The following is a 15029-nucleotide window of genomic DNA, read 5'->3' on the forward strand; positions in this document are numbered from 1 at the left end:
TGAGGAAACTCTCCGTACTCAAGGGAGACAAATGTTTAGTGCATTATTGAATCCCGCATCTGACATTGGAGATGAAGTAGACGTACCAGTTAATATCAGTAATAATGAGAATCTGTCCGAAATGGATAGAATTCCTGACGTCGTTAAGAGCTTGAGGACATTTTCTGGGGAACCAGGTGAATTCAGCTCATGGCGAAAGAGCGTTGATAGAATCCTTCATATTTATGACCATCTAAGAGGCACGCCGAAATATTACGGTATACTATCGGTTATAAGAAACAAAATTGTAGGTAACGCAGATATAGCATTAGAATCGTACAATACCCCTCTGAATTGGACTAAAATCTCCAAATGTTTAAATCTGCATTACGCGGATAAAAGAGATCTTGGTACCTTAGAGTACCAGATGACAACCTTAGTCCAAGGTGCGAATACCGTTTCCCAATTCTATCAAGAAGTGTATAATCACCTATCTCTTATACTTAACAAATTAGGGTCGATTGAAATGAGTCAGGACGCGATGAATATCATGACTCAATCGTACCGCGAAAAAGCACTTGATACGTTTATCAGAGGACTAAAAGGTGATTTGCCACGGTTGCTTAGCATTCGCGAACCGGCAGACCTACCGCAGGCCTTACATTTGTGTTTCAAACTTCAAAACATGGATTATCGTGCCCAATACGCGAATAATTCCAGCACCAATCCACGGAAGGTGCTCCATAATACTCCACCTCTTGTTCCACCACGTAGAATGATGTCTATTCCTTCTAGACAGGCACCAATACCAGCCCCTAGGCGCGATTTTCATCCACAATTGGTCCATAATCCTCAAGTGCCACAGAGACCACGATTCTACTCACAAGGTTACCAACAACCCCAACATGAGGCTCCCCAAAATAAGTTACCTCCTCCTCGACCACCACGAGGATCAGTACCTATGGATGTTGACCAATCCATCAGGTCTCACGCCATAAATTATGCCAATAGACCCCAAAACCAACGTTGGCTACCAAAACGTCCCCAACAAGCCTCCCAGAGGCATCACCCTCCACCTAAGATACAAAGAGTGTACTACACAGAACCTGATGAAACCAATGATGTTACAGAGGAACAATACGAACAAGACATGAACCAAGAGGACCTTAATTATGACCAGACCCTAACTGACTATGTGGACACTAGTGACGAACCAAGTATCGACCAATCCGAACAGCTGGACGATATCTATTTTTTAGATTAACACGCTCTTCACTCCCATATTTCGAGCATGTAGTACGAAGTGGAGAGCGTCTCAGATTTCTTGTGGACACAGGGTCTAACAAAAATTATATACAGCCTAGACACATCCGAAACCATATACCAAACAACAGAGCTTTCTACGCTAACTCCGTAGGAGGTAGCATCGAAATTACGCATCATGCATTTGTAAACTTATTTGGCCCTGATGCAACGAAAATTCAATTTTTTATCCTTCCAAGTTTGATTTCATTCGATGGTATAATTGGTAACGACACCCTTAAACAAATGAAAGCTATCATTCACACAGACGAAAACTATATGACACTTCACCCTAACTTACACATTCCTTTGAAACAGCATATCTCAGAGACTGTTAACAGCATTAACATCAGAACAACACATCTAAGCCAGGAGCAATCGAGTAGGTTAAAGTTAATCCTTAAGAATTGCTCGAAACTACTCACAGAACCCGACGAAAAGTTAACGTATACTAGCACAGTAAAGGGAGAGATACGTACGAAGACCGACGACCCTGTATACTCCAGGTCATATCCCTACCCAATGGCCTTGAAAGGAGAAGTTGAGAAAGAAGTAAACAAGCTTCTCAAAGATGGAATAATAAGACCCTCCAAATCCGCTTATAATTCACCAGTTTGGATCGTTCCTAAAAAGCAAGACGCATCCGGTGAGAAAAAGTATCGAATGGTAATAGATTATCGCAAGCTCAACACGGTTACTATCTCAGAGAGATACCCCATTCCCGAAATAAGTGAAATTTTAGCGAATTTGGGCAAAAACAAATTTTTCTCTATAATCGACCTGAAGAGTGGATTCCACCAAATCCCACTCAAGGAGCGCAACATACCAAAAACGGCTTTTTCCATTAACAACGGTAAATTCGAGTTTACCCGTCTTCCGTTTGGGTTGAAGAATGCTCCGTCCATTTTTCAGAGAACCCTCGATGATATTCTCCGAGAGCACATAGGGGTGTGCTGTTACGTTTACATTGATGACATTATCATCTTTGGAAGAAACGAGGAAGAACACTTTAGTAATCTTGAAAAAGTGTTGAAAACCTTAGAAGCCTCCAACATGAAAATCCAGTCGGATAAATGCGAATTTATGAAAACGGACATAGAATTCTTAGGATTCGTAGTAAGTAAGGATGGTATCAAAACTAACCCTCAAAAGGTCCAGGCAATTGCGAATATGGCAGTACCTAAAACATTGAAAGATCTTCGATCATTTTTAGGAATGTCAGGATATTATCGACGTTTTATTCAGGATTATGCAAAAATTGCAAAACCCCTAACGTCTCTTTTAAGAGGGGTAGACGGACGAGTGTCTAAAAATCAATCCAAAAACAAAATCGTTCACCTCGACTCGAAAGCCTTAAATGCTTTTAATAATCTAAAAAATTGTCTTGTGTCTAAAGAAGTAGTACTGACTCATCCGAATTTTGAAAAGGAATTTCATTTAACAACAGACGCTTCTGACTACGCCATTGGTGCAGTACTCTCTCAGGATAAAAAACCCATCGTCTTCCTTTCCAGAACATTAACAAACACCGAAGAAAACTATGCTACCAATGAGAAAGAGATGCTTGCCATTATATGGGCACTGACCTCATTGCGAAGCTACCTTTATGGTTCTCGAAAGATTAAAATATACACTGACCATCAACCACTTACCTATGCTCTTAGCAATAAGAACACTAACAGTAAGATGAAAAGATGGAAAGCCATCCTAGAGGAATACAACTACGAGCTAGAGTACAAGACAGGTAGAGCGGCCTTCTAAATCAACCCTAATCAATTCCCTTACCCCTACAGAACATAGTGATGAGAGCTCGTCACACAACCTCATCCCTACTGTCGAGTCACCCATTAATGCATTCAGGAATCAAATTATTTTAAAATTCGGCAATGAAGACAGCTACCAGCTACAAAACCCTTTTCCAAATTATTCGAGACACATATTTATCAAGGCGCAATATTCAAATAATGAATTAATAAGTATCTTCAAGCGTTACCTCAATCCTAACACCATAAATGGTCTTCTAACTGCCGAAGAGAATATGGGCCGCATCCAAGAAATTTACCCTGAACATTTCAGTAGCTACCGAATACGCTATACGCAGAAATTTGTCGAGGACGTCTCTAACGAGGCCGAGCAAGAAGAGAGAATACTACAGGTACATAAACGAGCGCACCGCAATGCCGAGGAAAATCGGTTACAGCTATTAGAGCATTTATATTTTCCGAGAATGTCGGCAAAAATAAAAAGCATAGTAAAACGATGTTGTACTTGCAAAGTAAATAAATACGACCGACACCCTAATAAACCCTTACTAAACGCTACTCCTATCCCCGCATACGCAGGTCATACAATTCATATCGATCTCTTTAGCACTGAGGGACATAGAGTTCTAACTGCCGTCGATAAATTTTCTAAATTTGCCCAGGCTAAAATAATTGCTTCAAAATCCATCGAGGATATTAAACAACCCCTTACAGACTTACTTTTCTTTTACTGTGTGCCAGAAATCGTTGTCATCGACAATGAAGGAGCGCTTAGGTCCGCCTCCATAACCTCCTTATTAGAAGATGACCTTAAAATCCGAATCTATAAGACTCCCCCTTATAAAAGTGAGATAAATGGCCAAGTTGAACGCTGGCACAATACGCTTACTGAGATTATGCGATGCCTAAAGGAAGAAGGACCACCTAGATCCTTTGAAAATCTCTTGCAGCGTGCTGTTTACGAATACAACCGTACTATTCACTCCACTACGGGAAAAAAACCAGTTGAGCTACATTTCGGCCGAATTCCAAGAATAGACCCAGACGAATTAGAACGAATTCGGCTATCAAATATTGAGAAATTAAGACAGAAACAACAGACGGACATAAAAAACCACAATAAGACGAGACAGCCCACTAAGCAATACGAAACTGGAGAAACTATCTACGTAAAACAAAACAAAAGAAAAGGATCAAAATTGACAGCACGATACAAACAAGAAGTTGTTAAAGAAAACAATAATACAACCGTTTTAACTGAATCTGGAAAAATCATACATAAAAGCCACATACGTAACTAGTCTTCCCTTTTCAGGATCTTACCCTACTTGGTAAACGCCAAAATTGAGATTTTGGACTTTTCGAACTCCCAAATCGTCTTGTTTCACACAGGAAGAGGAAAAATACAAGACGGAAATTTTAAATTGATCCACACTATCAACATCGATCAATACGAGCGCTTCGTAACAGATATTGAACCTGTTCTTAATCTCCCAGAAGTCAGACACTATTCTTTCTCATCTCATTTATCTTACGAGCTCAAACAAATTCAGGAATTTATTCGAAATTTAAAACCACGAAAAATTAAAAGGTCACTTGATTTTATCGGCAGTACTTGGAAATGGATTGCAGGTAATCCAGATCACGAGGACTTTGTCACTATAAAAGCAAAAATTAACAATATGTTAGAAAATAATAATAGACAGGTTCTAATCAATCAAATGTACACTGAAAGAATCAATAATATTACACAAATTGCAAACGAAATTCAGAAATTATTTAAGGAAAGCAACAAAACAAATTATGATATGATATTAGATGTTAAATTCAGATTGTCAATAATTAAAGAAGAATTGAAAAATATAAACCTAGCAATTCATTGGGCAAAATTAGGCGTCGTTAACTCAATTATTTTATCAAAAATAGAAATGAAATTAGCTACTGACATTTTAGATAAAGAATTTGTACCGTACTCCACAATAGAAGAAGCTTTAGATTTCGCGGAAGTAAAAATAATAACAAATTTGTCATGTTTACTGTACATTATAAATATTCCTTTGACGACTAAGCCTATCTATGAAACATTATTAATTAAAGCTGTAAAGAAAAAACATATTATCAATTTCATCGAATTTAGTAATTTTGAAAAATGATGAACAAATATTTGGCGTAATTGAAAACTGTAAAAATGTAAATTCTTTAACCATTTGTAAATCGGATGAAATTTTGGATATCTCAAACACCTCTTGCATACCAAACCTGATGAAAAGCCTTACAGCCACATGCAAGACAACCAGCAATGCGCACATACCAACCATTGAAGAGATTGCATCCGGTACCATTTTGCTGAACCAATTTACTGGTACAATCGAAGCTGAGCAGATAGCCCATAAACTAAACGGTACCTATTTAGTTAAAATCCATAACACGAGCTTAACGGTAAATGGAAGGACCTTTGTCAATCGCGATATAACAACGATGAATGTGCTACCTGCCATATTACAACCATCTCCAGAAGTTAACACTTACCAGGAAGTACTCTCACTACAAATGATGAAAAATCTCCATATAAACAACACCAGCGAGATTCAACTTATGCATACCGAAACTAGCATCCATCGAATAACAACATACTCAACACTTACCATAATTGGCGTTTTTATCGCTTTCATCATTTCCTTCCAGTTATGCTTAAAATTCAAAACTAAGAATATCGTTTCAGAAATAAAGGTTAAGCAATCGACGGAACTACCATCACCGGTTCCGACATCATCGTCGTCTTCGAAATCCGATCCAGAACCGCCAACATCAATTCCAACATCAGATCCACGATCAGCAACTACCAAGGTCAGGTTCAACGACATACGATTCTTTTAGCGATTGGGGACTATCGCATTTAAAGCCGGGCGAGTTAACCCGAACGGAAATGCTGCACGCGCAAACACACCTGTGTCAGCACCACATCCAAAAATCGATGAAATCGCATGATTGCACATTAGGCAAAATCATATTAATTTCTTTTATATTTCAAAAAATTGTAGTTAGTTGTAATTAGAATGCCAAACAGGCATGAAGTAATAAATTGTTTTTTTTTAATATAACTACCCGATATTTTTATTAACTTATATGTTTGCTTTCAGAGGCGTAATTTAGAGCCCAGAATGTAGAAAGACAGTGTCACAAAAGCTGGTGTTGTTCAGTTCAGTGAAGTCCAAGGACAACAAAGTCGACGACTGAACCCTGGGCAAAAACAGTAAAGGACCACATGGAATCGCCTAGAGGCGACTGAGATCTCCATTAGCGCAAGGGGAAGCCCATCCACATGTTTTCCAAGCCTTAAGAAAAATTCGCAAGCGCGTGTTTGGCTTGGTTGCAAGCGCTTGTAGGTAATCATGCGCATTCACACACTTGCCAAACCTGAAAAAACCGTGGTAACACAAATGTGTGGATAAGATGTTTGGCTTGCTACCTAGCGCTTGCCGTCGATCCGATGGAGTGTTATTTTTTGGCACCAACCAAAGGATGTGTCCGCGATGAGAGAGCAATGTGAATGCAGTTTTTGCGCGGAACAATTTTTGTAAGCTGAAATGGGCTCTGTTGGAAGCTAAAAACCGCGTACGGATTTCATCGTCATAGCTGTTATCGGATGTGATTTTCGACCCTAGATAGGAGAAGTTTTCAACGGTTTGAAAGTTGTAGTCTCCTATCTTTATTATTTTCGTTTGACCAGTGCGATTCGAGGTTGTTGATTGGTTGCCTTCGTCCTGCCTTCTTAACGTACAGGCCGATATTTCGCGCCATCTGCTCGATCTGGATGAAGGTAGACCATAATGTCAATATCGTCAGCATAGGCCAGTACTTGGATGGACTCGAAGATGATAGTGCATCTCGCATTTACATCTGCATCGCGATTTACTTTCTCCAGGGCCAGGTTGAAGAGGACGCATTATACGACTACCCCTTGTCTTAAACTGTTGTTGATGTTGAATGGTCTCGAGAGTGATCCTGCTGCTTTTATCTGGCCTCGCACATTGGTCAGGGTAAGCCTAATCAGTCTTATCTATTTCGTTGGGATACTGAATTCTCTCATAGCCGTGTACATCTTTACCCTGGCTATGCTGTCATATGCGGCTTTAAAGTCGACGAAAAGATGATGCAACTGATGTCGATATTCCAACAGTTTTTCCATCGCTTGCCGCAGAGAGAAAATCTGATCTATTACTGATTTGCTTGGAGTGAAACCTCTTTGGTATGGGCCAATGATGTTTTGGGCGTATGGAGCTATCCGGCCTATCGAGATATCGGAGAATATTTTATAGACGGCACTCAGCAACGGGATACCTCGATAATTGCTGCATTGCGTGATATCCCCCCTTTTATGAATGGGACAGATAATCCCTCTTTGTCTCGGCAGGATGAGCATCGAGGTGTGACTTCATCCTGCTGACTTGTTGGTAAAACCTCCGCGCCTGGTACGGTCCACAGTCCTGTTGGTTCTTTAGTCATTATATTTTATTATTATTTATAGCTTGAATTTACAAATACATGAAACAAAGGGAAGTAGCTGATTTTTCATATTCCCTGCATGAAGTCGAAATTACATTTTTCTTGTTAAATTGAAAATTCGGCGATCAAAAGCAACTTAATAATCATATTTCACTATTTTTTACAATTTAAATTATTTGTCAAGGCCGACTACGCCATGGAGAACACCGAATTAATAACAAAAAGATTTATTTCGAATGTTGCTAACCCTGCTGCGCCACAACGCTCCGCCTTTGCTCTAGAGCTGGAAGAAATGTTCTCCCCGCTCGAGAATACGGTACGGGCCTTCGTATGGACGCTGCAGCGGCCTCTGGACAGCATCCGTCCTGACCCGGACGTGCGTGCATGAGTCCAGTTCCTTGGGAGCGCAGGCAGGTGCGATGAGTGCCGGGTGGGAAGTGTGGTTTTAAGGCGGCGGAGGTTGTCTCTCAGTAGACGCAGCAATCCAGAGTCTGTGAGACCCGATCTCTTTTCGAAGACCGGGTCACTTGGAAGCCTTGGGTTCTCCCCGTATACCAGCTCCGCGGGAATGGCCGGAAATTCCTCTCGGCGGGTTTTTCGGGGGCCAAGTAGAACGAGAGGTAAGACTTGAGTCCAGGACGGATCGTCGCGGGCCATAATGGCGGATTTCAGCGTCCGATGCCAACGCCCTATAATATGTCCGCTAGCGCTTGAATCCCAGGAGTTTGCCTAATTCCGAAAAAAGGGTGGACTCATTCCCTGGTCAGTGATAATCACTGCAGGGACACCAAAACGAGGGATCCACTCTCGACAGAGGGCTTCAGCACATGATTGCGCCGTAATGTCCTTCAGAGGTATTGCTTCAGGCCACCGCGTAAACCTGTCGATGATTGTAAGACAATACTTGAAACCGTGCGAGTCTCGCAAAAGGACTACGATGTCGAGGTGTATCGTGTGGAATCGCTTGGTAGTGCGTGGGAATGAGCCCACTTATTTTTTTACATCCCTGGTGACCTTACACTTCTGGCATACGATGCACTGTCTGGCCCAGCAGTTGATGTCCTTATTCATGGAGGGCCAGAAGTATTTTTCGGTGACTAGCCGGTTTGTGGTCCTGATGTCTGGATGCGCTACATCGTGAACCGCGTGGAACACTTCCTTGCGAAAAGTGGCCGGAATGTATGGCCAGGGTTCCTTTTCCGAGTACTCGCAGCAGAGAGAGGTTCGAGCCGAAGGTGGACAACTCTCGAAATTTGTATTTGGGGTTGGATTTGAGGCTCTAAATTACTGCATCATCCTCCTGCCCCTTGGTAATAATCGAGAAGTCGAGTGAGGCGGGAGGGGATGTTAACCTCGGAGACACGAGACAAAGCGTCAGCAACTGCGTTGTCCGTGCCGGACACGTTGTGTATGTCGGACGTGAACTGGCTTATATAGCTCAGATGTCGAAGCTGACGAGGGGACGCTTTGTCAGACCACACAATCTCTCGAGTGTATTTTGTTTTGGGACCAGACAAGTACGCGTTCAAACGGACTGGTGTTGGGCAGGAAACGACGATAGAATTTTAGCATGCCCAAGACCCTCTGCAATTTTCGGATGCGGGAAGCTTGAGATTGCTTGCACCTTGTCTGGGTCGGGCTGTATTCCGTCAGGGGAAATGAAGTTGCCGAGGAATCTCACCTGTGTCTGGAGAAACTTGCATTTATCAACGTTTAGGACTAAAACGGCCTCAAGGAGACGTTGAAAAGTACACTCAAGATGGGCTAAATGCTCAGACTCTGAGGAAGAAGCGACCAAAACATCATCCAAATACACGAAACAGAAGTGGAGGTTTCGCCCCGACAGTGGCGCTATTCGCCATTTGGCCTACGCCAGTAGTATAGCTATGCGGGTTCTGCGCCAAAATCCCATGTATTTTTAAAGGGGCTTCCGATTTTTACATTCGCCGCCATCTTGGATTTTTGGGATGACGTCATAGACTTTTTCCTAACGAATTGCATAATATGTGGAGTTGTTAATAATTAAATTAAAAAGCTCATTACATAATATTACCTTATATTGTGAAATAGCTTTTCAAGATTTTTACTCACTATGGATATTGGCAGTGATTTTTCATCTCAATAGATGGCGTTGTGTCTGTTAATGATATGTAAAAGTTTAATTTAGAAGGATTGAGTTCGAATTGGTTGGGTGCTAAAATATTGATATTTAAATTTATATTATAACTCCACTTAAGTTAGATTAATAAGTACTACAATATACGCCAGTCAGTTTTCAAATACACACGTATGCGGTAAATGCCTAATTCAATGCCTTCTCTTTGATGATCACTTATCTGGTCAATGTACCTCGGTGCTATATCCAATTGATAATTTGAGAAAGGAAAACTTGATATTTATCCAATATCAGTTGAAAGAAGTGAAGGGTAATTGAAGCTTCAAAGCAAGAAAACCAATATTACCATATAATAAGAAATTTATTTATTGAATTAATTAAGTATATTACAATAGTGGATATAATTCATATTTTAAATTTAAAGAACATTCTCATACATAGTATAGTTTACAATATTTCCTTATTTGCTACGTTATCACTTATATCTACATCCATAATACTATGATGACCCCATGCAAGAGTTTCGAAAGTATCTTTTATCATGTACCTCTTATCATCATTAGCGCTCAGGGCAATTTTGAGTTGTCTTACTGAACTCACCTTATGTTTCTGAGATTGTATGAGATTTTGGTTTACTTCTTTTCGAGTGTTATTTTTTAAACAGTCTACAAAATCATCGAATGATAATCTATTTTTTACAATTTGACTTTTAACACCTTTAGATTTTTTCATTTTATCTTCACCCGCCACGCGAATTGCATACATTTTTGAGCGTAAACCAACGAATTCGATCATAATTTTCCCATTATTCTCATCTTTCATAAGGCCTAATACTTTTTTGTTTACGAGGGGTATTCCAAAAATGTTATTAGAAGGATAATCACTAGTATCAAAGCGATTGCGACAATCACGTTTAATTACTTCGTAGAAATCGTAACATTCTATTTCATATATAAGGGAATCTGTATCCGTATAACACAATGAACAGTTGAAACCAAATTCAGGAATCATATAATTATAGTGGAAATCATATATAGTGGTTTTTGCCAAATCCAAAATACACATACCTACATATATCGGTTTATTGAAGTAAATTTCAGATTTATTAAGTTCAATGGCTACAAGATTCTCATTAAAAACAGTTGACGCTTTAAATTCTGGCTTTGCAATTAGCGATTCTGCTCCATACCGACCTGACCATTGTGTTACTAGTTTCACAATGCTATGTTTACGAACGTTTTCCATTGTTTTGCCAAACACAGCATTGTTCATCAGTTTAAACAAATGTTTTTCAAAGTCATTTTTTGATAAAGTTCGAAGTCGTGTGTTGAGTTCAATGTACGGTTTGAGCCAAGGAGACTGCCTAAAACTGAGAACTCTGTGAATTTTAGTAAGATTTAGACCATGCTCCATTGCTTGCTTCAAGTTTCGGTAATGAATGATATATTTAACTTTATCTTTTAAAGTAGCCAACAATTTTTCTTCTTTTGATCCAGGCGGTACACTGCGTTCTGAACAGAAGGGGAGTTGATTGTGTAGATTATGTAATTCTTTCGGATATTCCAGATCTACTTCAAGGATATAACCAATAGGTGACTCATCAGACACATCTTCTACTTTAAAATCTGCCGTATTTTCCAGCCACTCAAAACTATTTTGTGGTAGAAATTGGCACATTGCCCACCCATATTGATTATTAATATCATTATAAATCAAGAATTTAGACGGCTTAGTTGAATCGTAATTGCACATATATTTATTGTTTGCCTTTGAATAACGTTTTGAACATTGACTAAGTCCTCCTCTAATGCCGCGTTCAAAAAACATTAACATATCTACATCAGTCAATAATTCTAAAGTAACATCAGTGCATTTGAGCATTGCATCCCAGGTATAACCAGGAAGTGTGAAGTAGTGAGCTGGGTCAAGACCGTATGTATTATAACAATTTGAACGAAATTCTTCAAAAACATCCGCCAGAAGAAGAACATCAATTTTTAGATACAAATCAGAGTATTCGCCAAGATTTTTTATTGAAAATTCCTCCCAAATTCTAGAGGTGTGCACGTAATCTTTGTGACTTACACTTTCGTCATTTAATTTGTTATAAAACTGGGGAAAATCAGGGATTTCTGTTTCTGTGAATTTATCGAAAGAGTTAAAATAGTCATATGGGTACAAAAGTTTGCGAGTTATGAGATTAAATTTATCTTCTGTAAGATCAGTGAATTGAGACTTTAAAATAGGAAACATGGTTAGGTAGGATGCTAATGTATCCAGACTATTTGCCATGAATCTGAAAGAATCAATAAAACGGAACTTAATTAAGTATCCTTCCAAATGTTTCGTGAATGAAATATATCGCTCTTTATTTATATGCAGTAGATCAATGCGACCTCTTAACCCAGAAGCTAAATTCTCAATGATGAAATGGGAATCGTAGCCGCTAAGATTGTGAAAAATAACTGGAATTGTATGTGAATCTTTAAAATTAATGTTGCATGCATTATGAGCTGCACCTCGGTATTTACCTGTAAGATGACAGTGATCTTGCACTTTAATATCGTTCATGGAAAACAATTTTTCGCATATGTGACATTTGCAAGCATTTTTAAAATTACTGGTTTCTTCTATAGTTAACTCAGTCAATGGAACAGGGGAAAGGAAAATCGACTGTAGATATTCAGCAATTTGTTTCAATTCATTAATAAACCACTTTATGCAATCCTTCCCACGATAACTCTTGTAGAAAGATAAATTTTGATCATACGAACACTTAACATAATAACCTACATTACTGGGAATATGTTCTTGATACTTGTTTTTATCATTAATTGGTATCAGTAGACACTCTAAATCTGCATAAATTACAAAAGGAATTTCTACTTTATTACTAAAATTCTTAAATTTCAGAAACATTGAATCTTCGGATGGTAACCGAATTTTACAATTGTTAAGTTTATTACAATCCTGAATATGTTTTTCTAAACGTGTTGGGCTATAAAAATAATGAAGACATCGCTCACAAAATAAAATTTTGCTTTTATGTTGAGATACTTGTGAAGATAAAAGCCGTGATAGGTTTTTAATCCAAACAAAGTGATAATGCAAACATTCAACTCTATTAATATCGCTATCATTTACATCTTCGTCATTATAGTATTCACTTTGTACCATCAGAAGATTTACGAGGGCGGTCCGATAAGTACTTAGCCTACCAAAAAAAAAACGAAAATTTTTGAAAAGTGGCGATTTATTTCTCGACATAGTCTCCTTTTAACTCGATACACTTCTCCCAGCGATGCTCCAACTTCTTTAACCCGTCTGAAAAATACTTTTCTCGAGGTCTGCAAAGTGGGCTTCCGTGGCGGCTATAACCTCCTCATTCGACTCAAATTTCTGCCCGGCGAGTGACTTTTTCAAGTTAGGAAATAAATAATAGTCGCACGGGGCCAAATCTGGGGAATACGGTGGATGGGGCAGCAGTTCGTAGCCCAATTCGACCAATTTGGCCGTGGCGACGGCGGAAGTGTGAGCCGGTGCGTTATCGTGGTGGAAGAGCACTTTTTTCTTCATCAAATGCGGCCGTTTTTTCCGCAATTCGGCGTCAAATCGGCTCAATAATTCGGCATAGTACAGCCCTGTGATCGTTTTGTCCTTCTCCAGGTAGTCGATGTAGATCACACCTTGTGAATCCCAGAAAACGGCGGCCATCACCTTTCCTGCCGATTGCACAGTCTTTGCCTTCTTGGGAGCACGTTCGCCGGGTAAAGTCCACTGTTTCGACTGTTCCTTGGTCTCTGGAGTGTACCAGTGGATCCATGTTTCGTCGACGGTCACGAAACGACGAAGAAACTCTTTCGAATTGCGCTTAAACAGCGTCAAACACTGCTCTGAAGTGGTTTCACGGTTGCGCTTGTTGTCCGGAGTGAGCAAACGCGGCACCCATCTCGCCGACAGCTTTCTCATGCCCAAAATTTCATGCAGGATATGACCCACGCGATCTTTTGAGATGCCTACTGTCTCGGCTATCTCGCGTACCTTCAATCGGCGGTCTGCCAATACAAGGTCATGGATTTTTGTAACGTTCTTCTCCGCAGTAGCCGTTTTCGGGGCACCGGGGCATGGCTCATCAAAAACTGACGTGCGACCACGTTGAAATTCATTAAACCAATTTTTGACGGTCGCCATCGAAGGAGAAGCGTCACCGTACACAGCATCCAAGCGTTCTTTGATTTCGCTGCGCGATTTCCCTTCCAAAAACAAGAATCGAATCACCGACCGATATTGTTCTTTTTCCATTTTTCTAAAATTCGCCCGCACGCCCGCTTCTACACGCGCTAAAAACAAAACTACAAGTCCTATTCGACTAAAATTTTGACAGTAGCCGTCTACGAGAATGTTCTACACGACAGTAAATACTTCTTGCGATAGTAGCGCCATCGGGCGGAGAGGCTAAGTACTTATCGGACCGCCCTCGTACATGCTGGATCTTTTTAGCTTTTGTTAAGTAAGTTGGTAAAACAATATAATTTACTTTTTTTCCATCGCCTGTTTTCTGCAGAATATAAACATTAATAGAGAGATTATTCTGCTTCTCGAAACGGGGAATTTGCTTCACTGTTATTGGAAATCGTATATCTTTTAAATTCAGCACATGGGAATAATGTGGATATGAGGCTGGTCGATCTGGATGTTCCAAGCGATGTACTGAATGTAAAGCTGATACAACTGCCCAAGCAAAGCAAGCATTATCATCATTTTTTACATTAATACAAGCTTTCTTGTCACTTATTTCTTTAGGGAGTTGAATATAAGATGAGCCTTGCATTGGTGCGAATTTGTTAATATTAATGCTTAGGTTTATAATGGCTGATAGTGTCCAACCACTATCTTTCTCCTCGAATTCTTCCAATTTTTGTAAAATCTTATCCTGAATATTTCGCTTAAACCAAATATTAATATCAGTATCCTGATAGATTGGCATATTCCTTGTGTTCATACACTTGAACTCATAATGTTCATCTTCGCCTTTAACAATTTTAAATTCACCACACAATTCTGCGTTTACTTTTAACGCTATTTCACTTTTAAGAATTCTTGTTATACGACGACGAAATAAACTTGCACAAGCATGTAAAAAGTTAGCTGGGTCTTTGTTTTCAAGATTAGTGATCACTCCAGTCCGTATTCGACTTTTAAAAGCTGACTGCACATTTTCCCATTTTACTGTACGCCTAACTGGACATAGATTCGAAGAAGAACGGTCAAAGCACACAGGTCGACGTAGTTTCATTTGTGTTCGCAAACCACTTAAAACACATATTGCATGGGCGACTTTCCTTCTAGCGCCAATCGTTTTC

General features: G+C 39.6%; 1 protein-coding gene across 1 annotated transcript in view; it reads left to right on the top strand.

Annotated features, from left to right (window-relative positions):
- LOC119646422 overlaps positions 1 to 15029 on the top strand; it is a 145329-nt gene that overhangs the window by 19974 nt on the left and 110326 nt on the right. Inside the window, exon 2 of the mRNA XM_038046867.1 lies at positions 1933 to 1937. Within this exon, the coding sequence (XP_037902795.1) occupies positions 1933 to 1937 (5 nt within the window). The remainder of the gene's footprint in view (positions 1 to 1932; positions 1938 to 15029) is intronic.

Source organism: Hermetia illucens, chromosome 1, assembly GCF_905115235.1.
Source record: "Hermetia illucens chromosome 1, iHerIll2.2.curated.20191125, whole genome shotgun sequence".
Classification (NCBI taxonomy): Eukaryota; Metazoa; Arthropoda; class Insecta; order Diptera; family Stratiomyidae; genus Hermetia; species Hermetia illucens.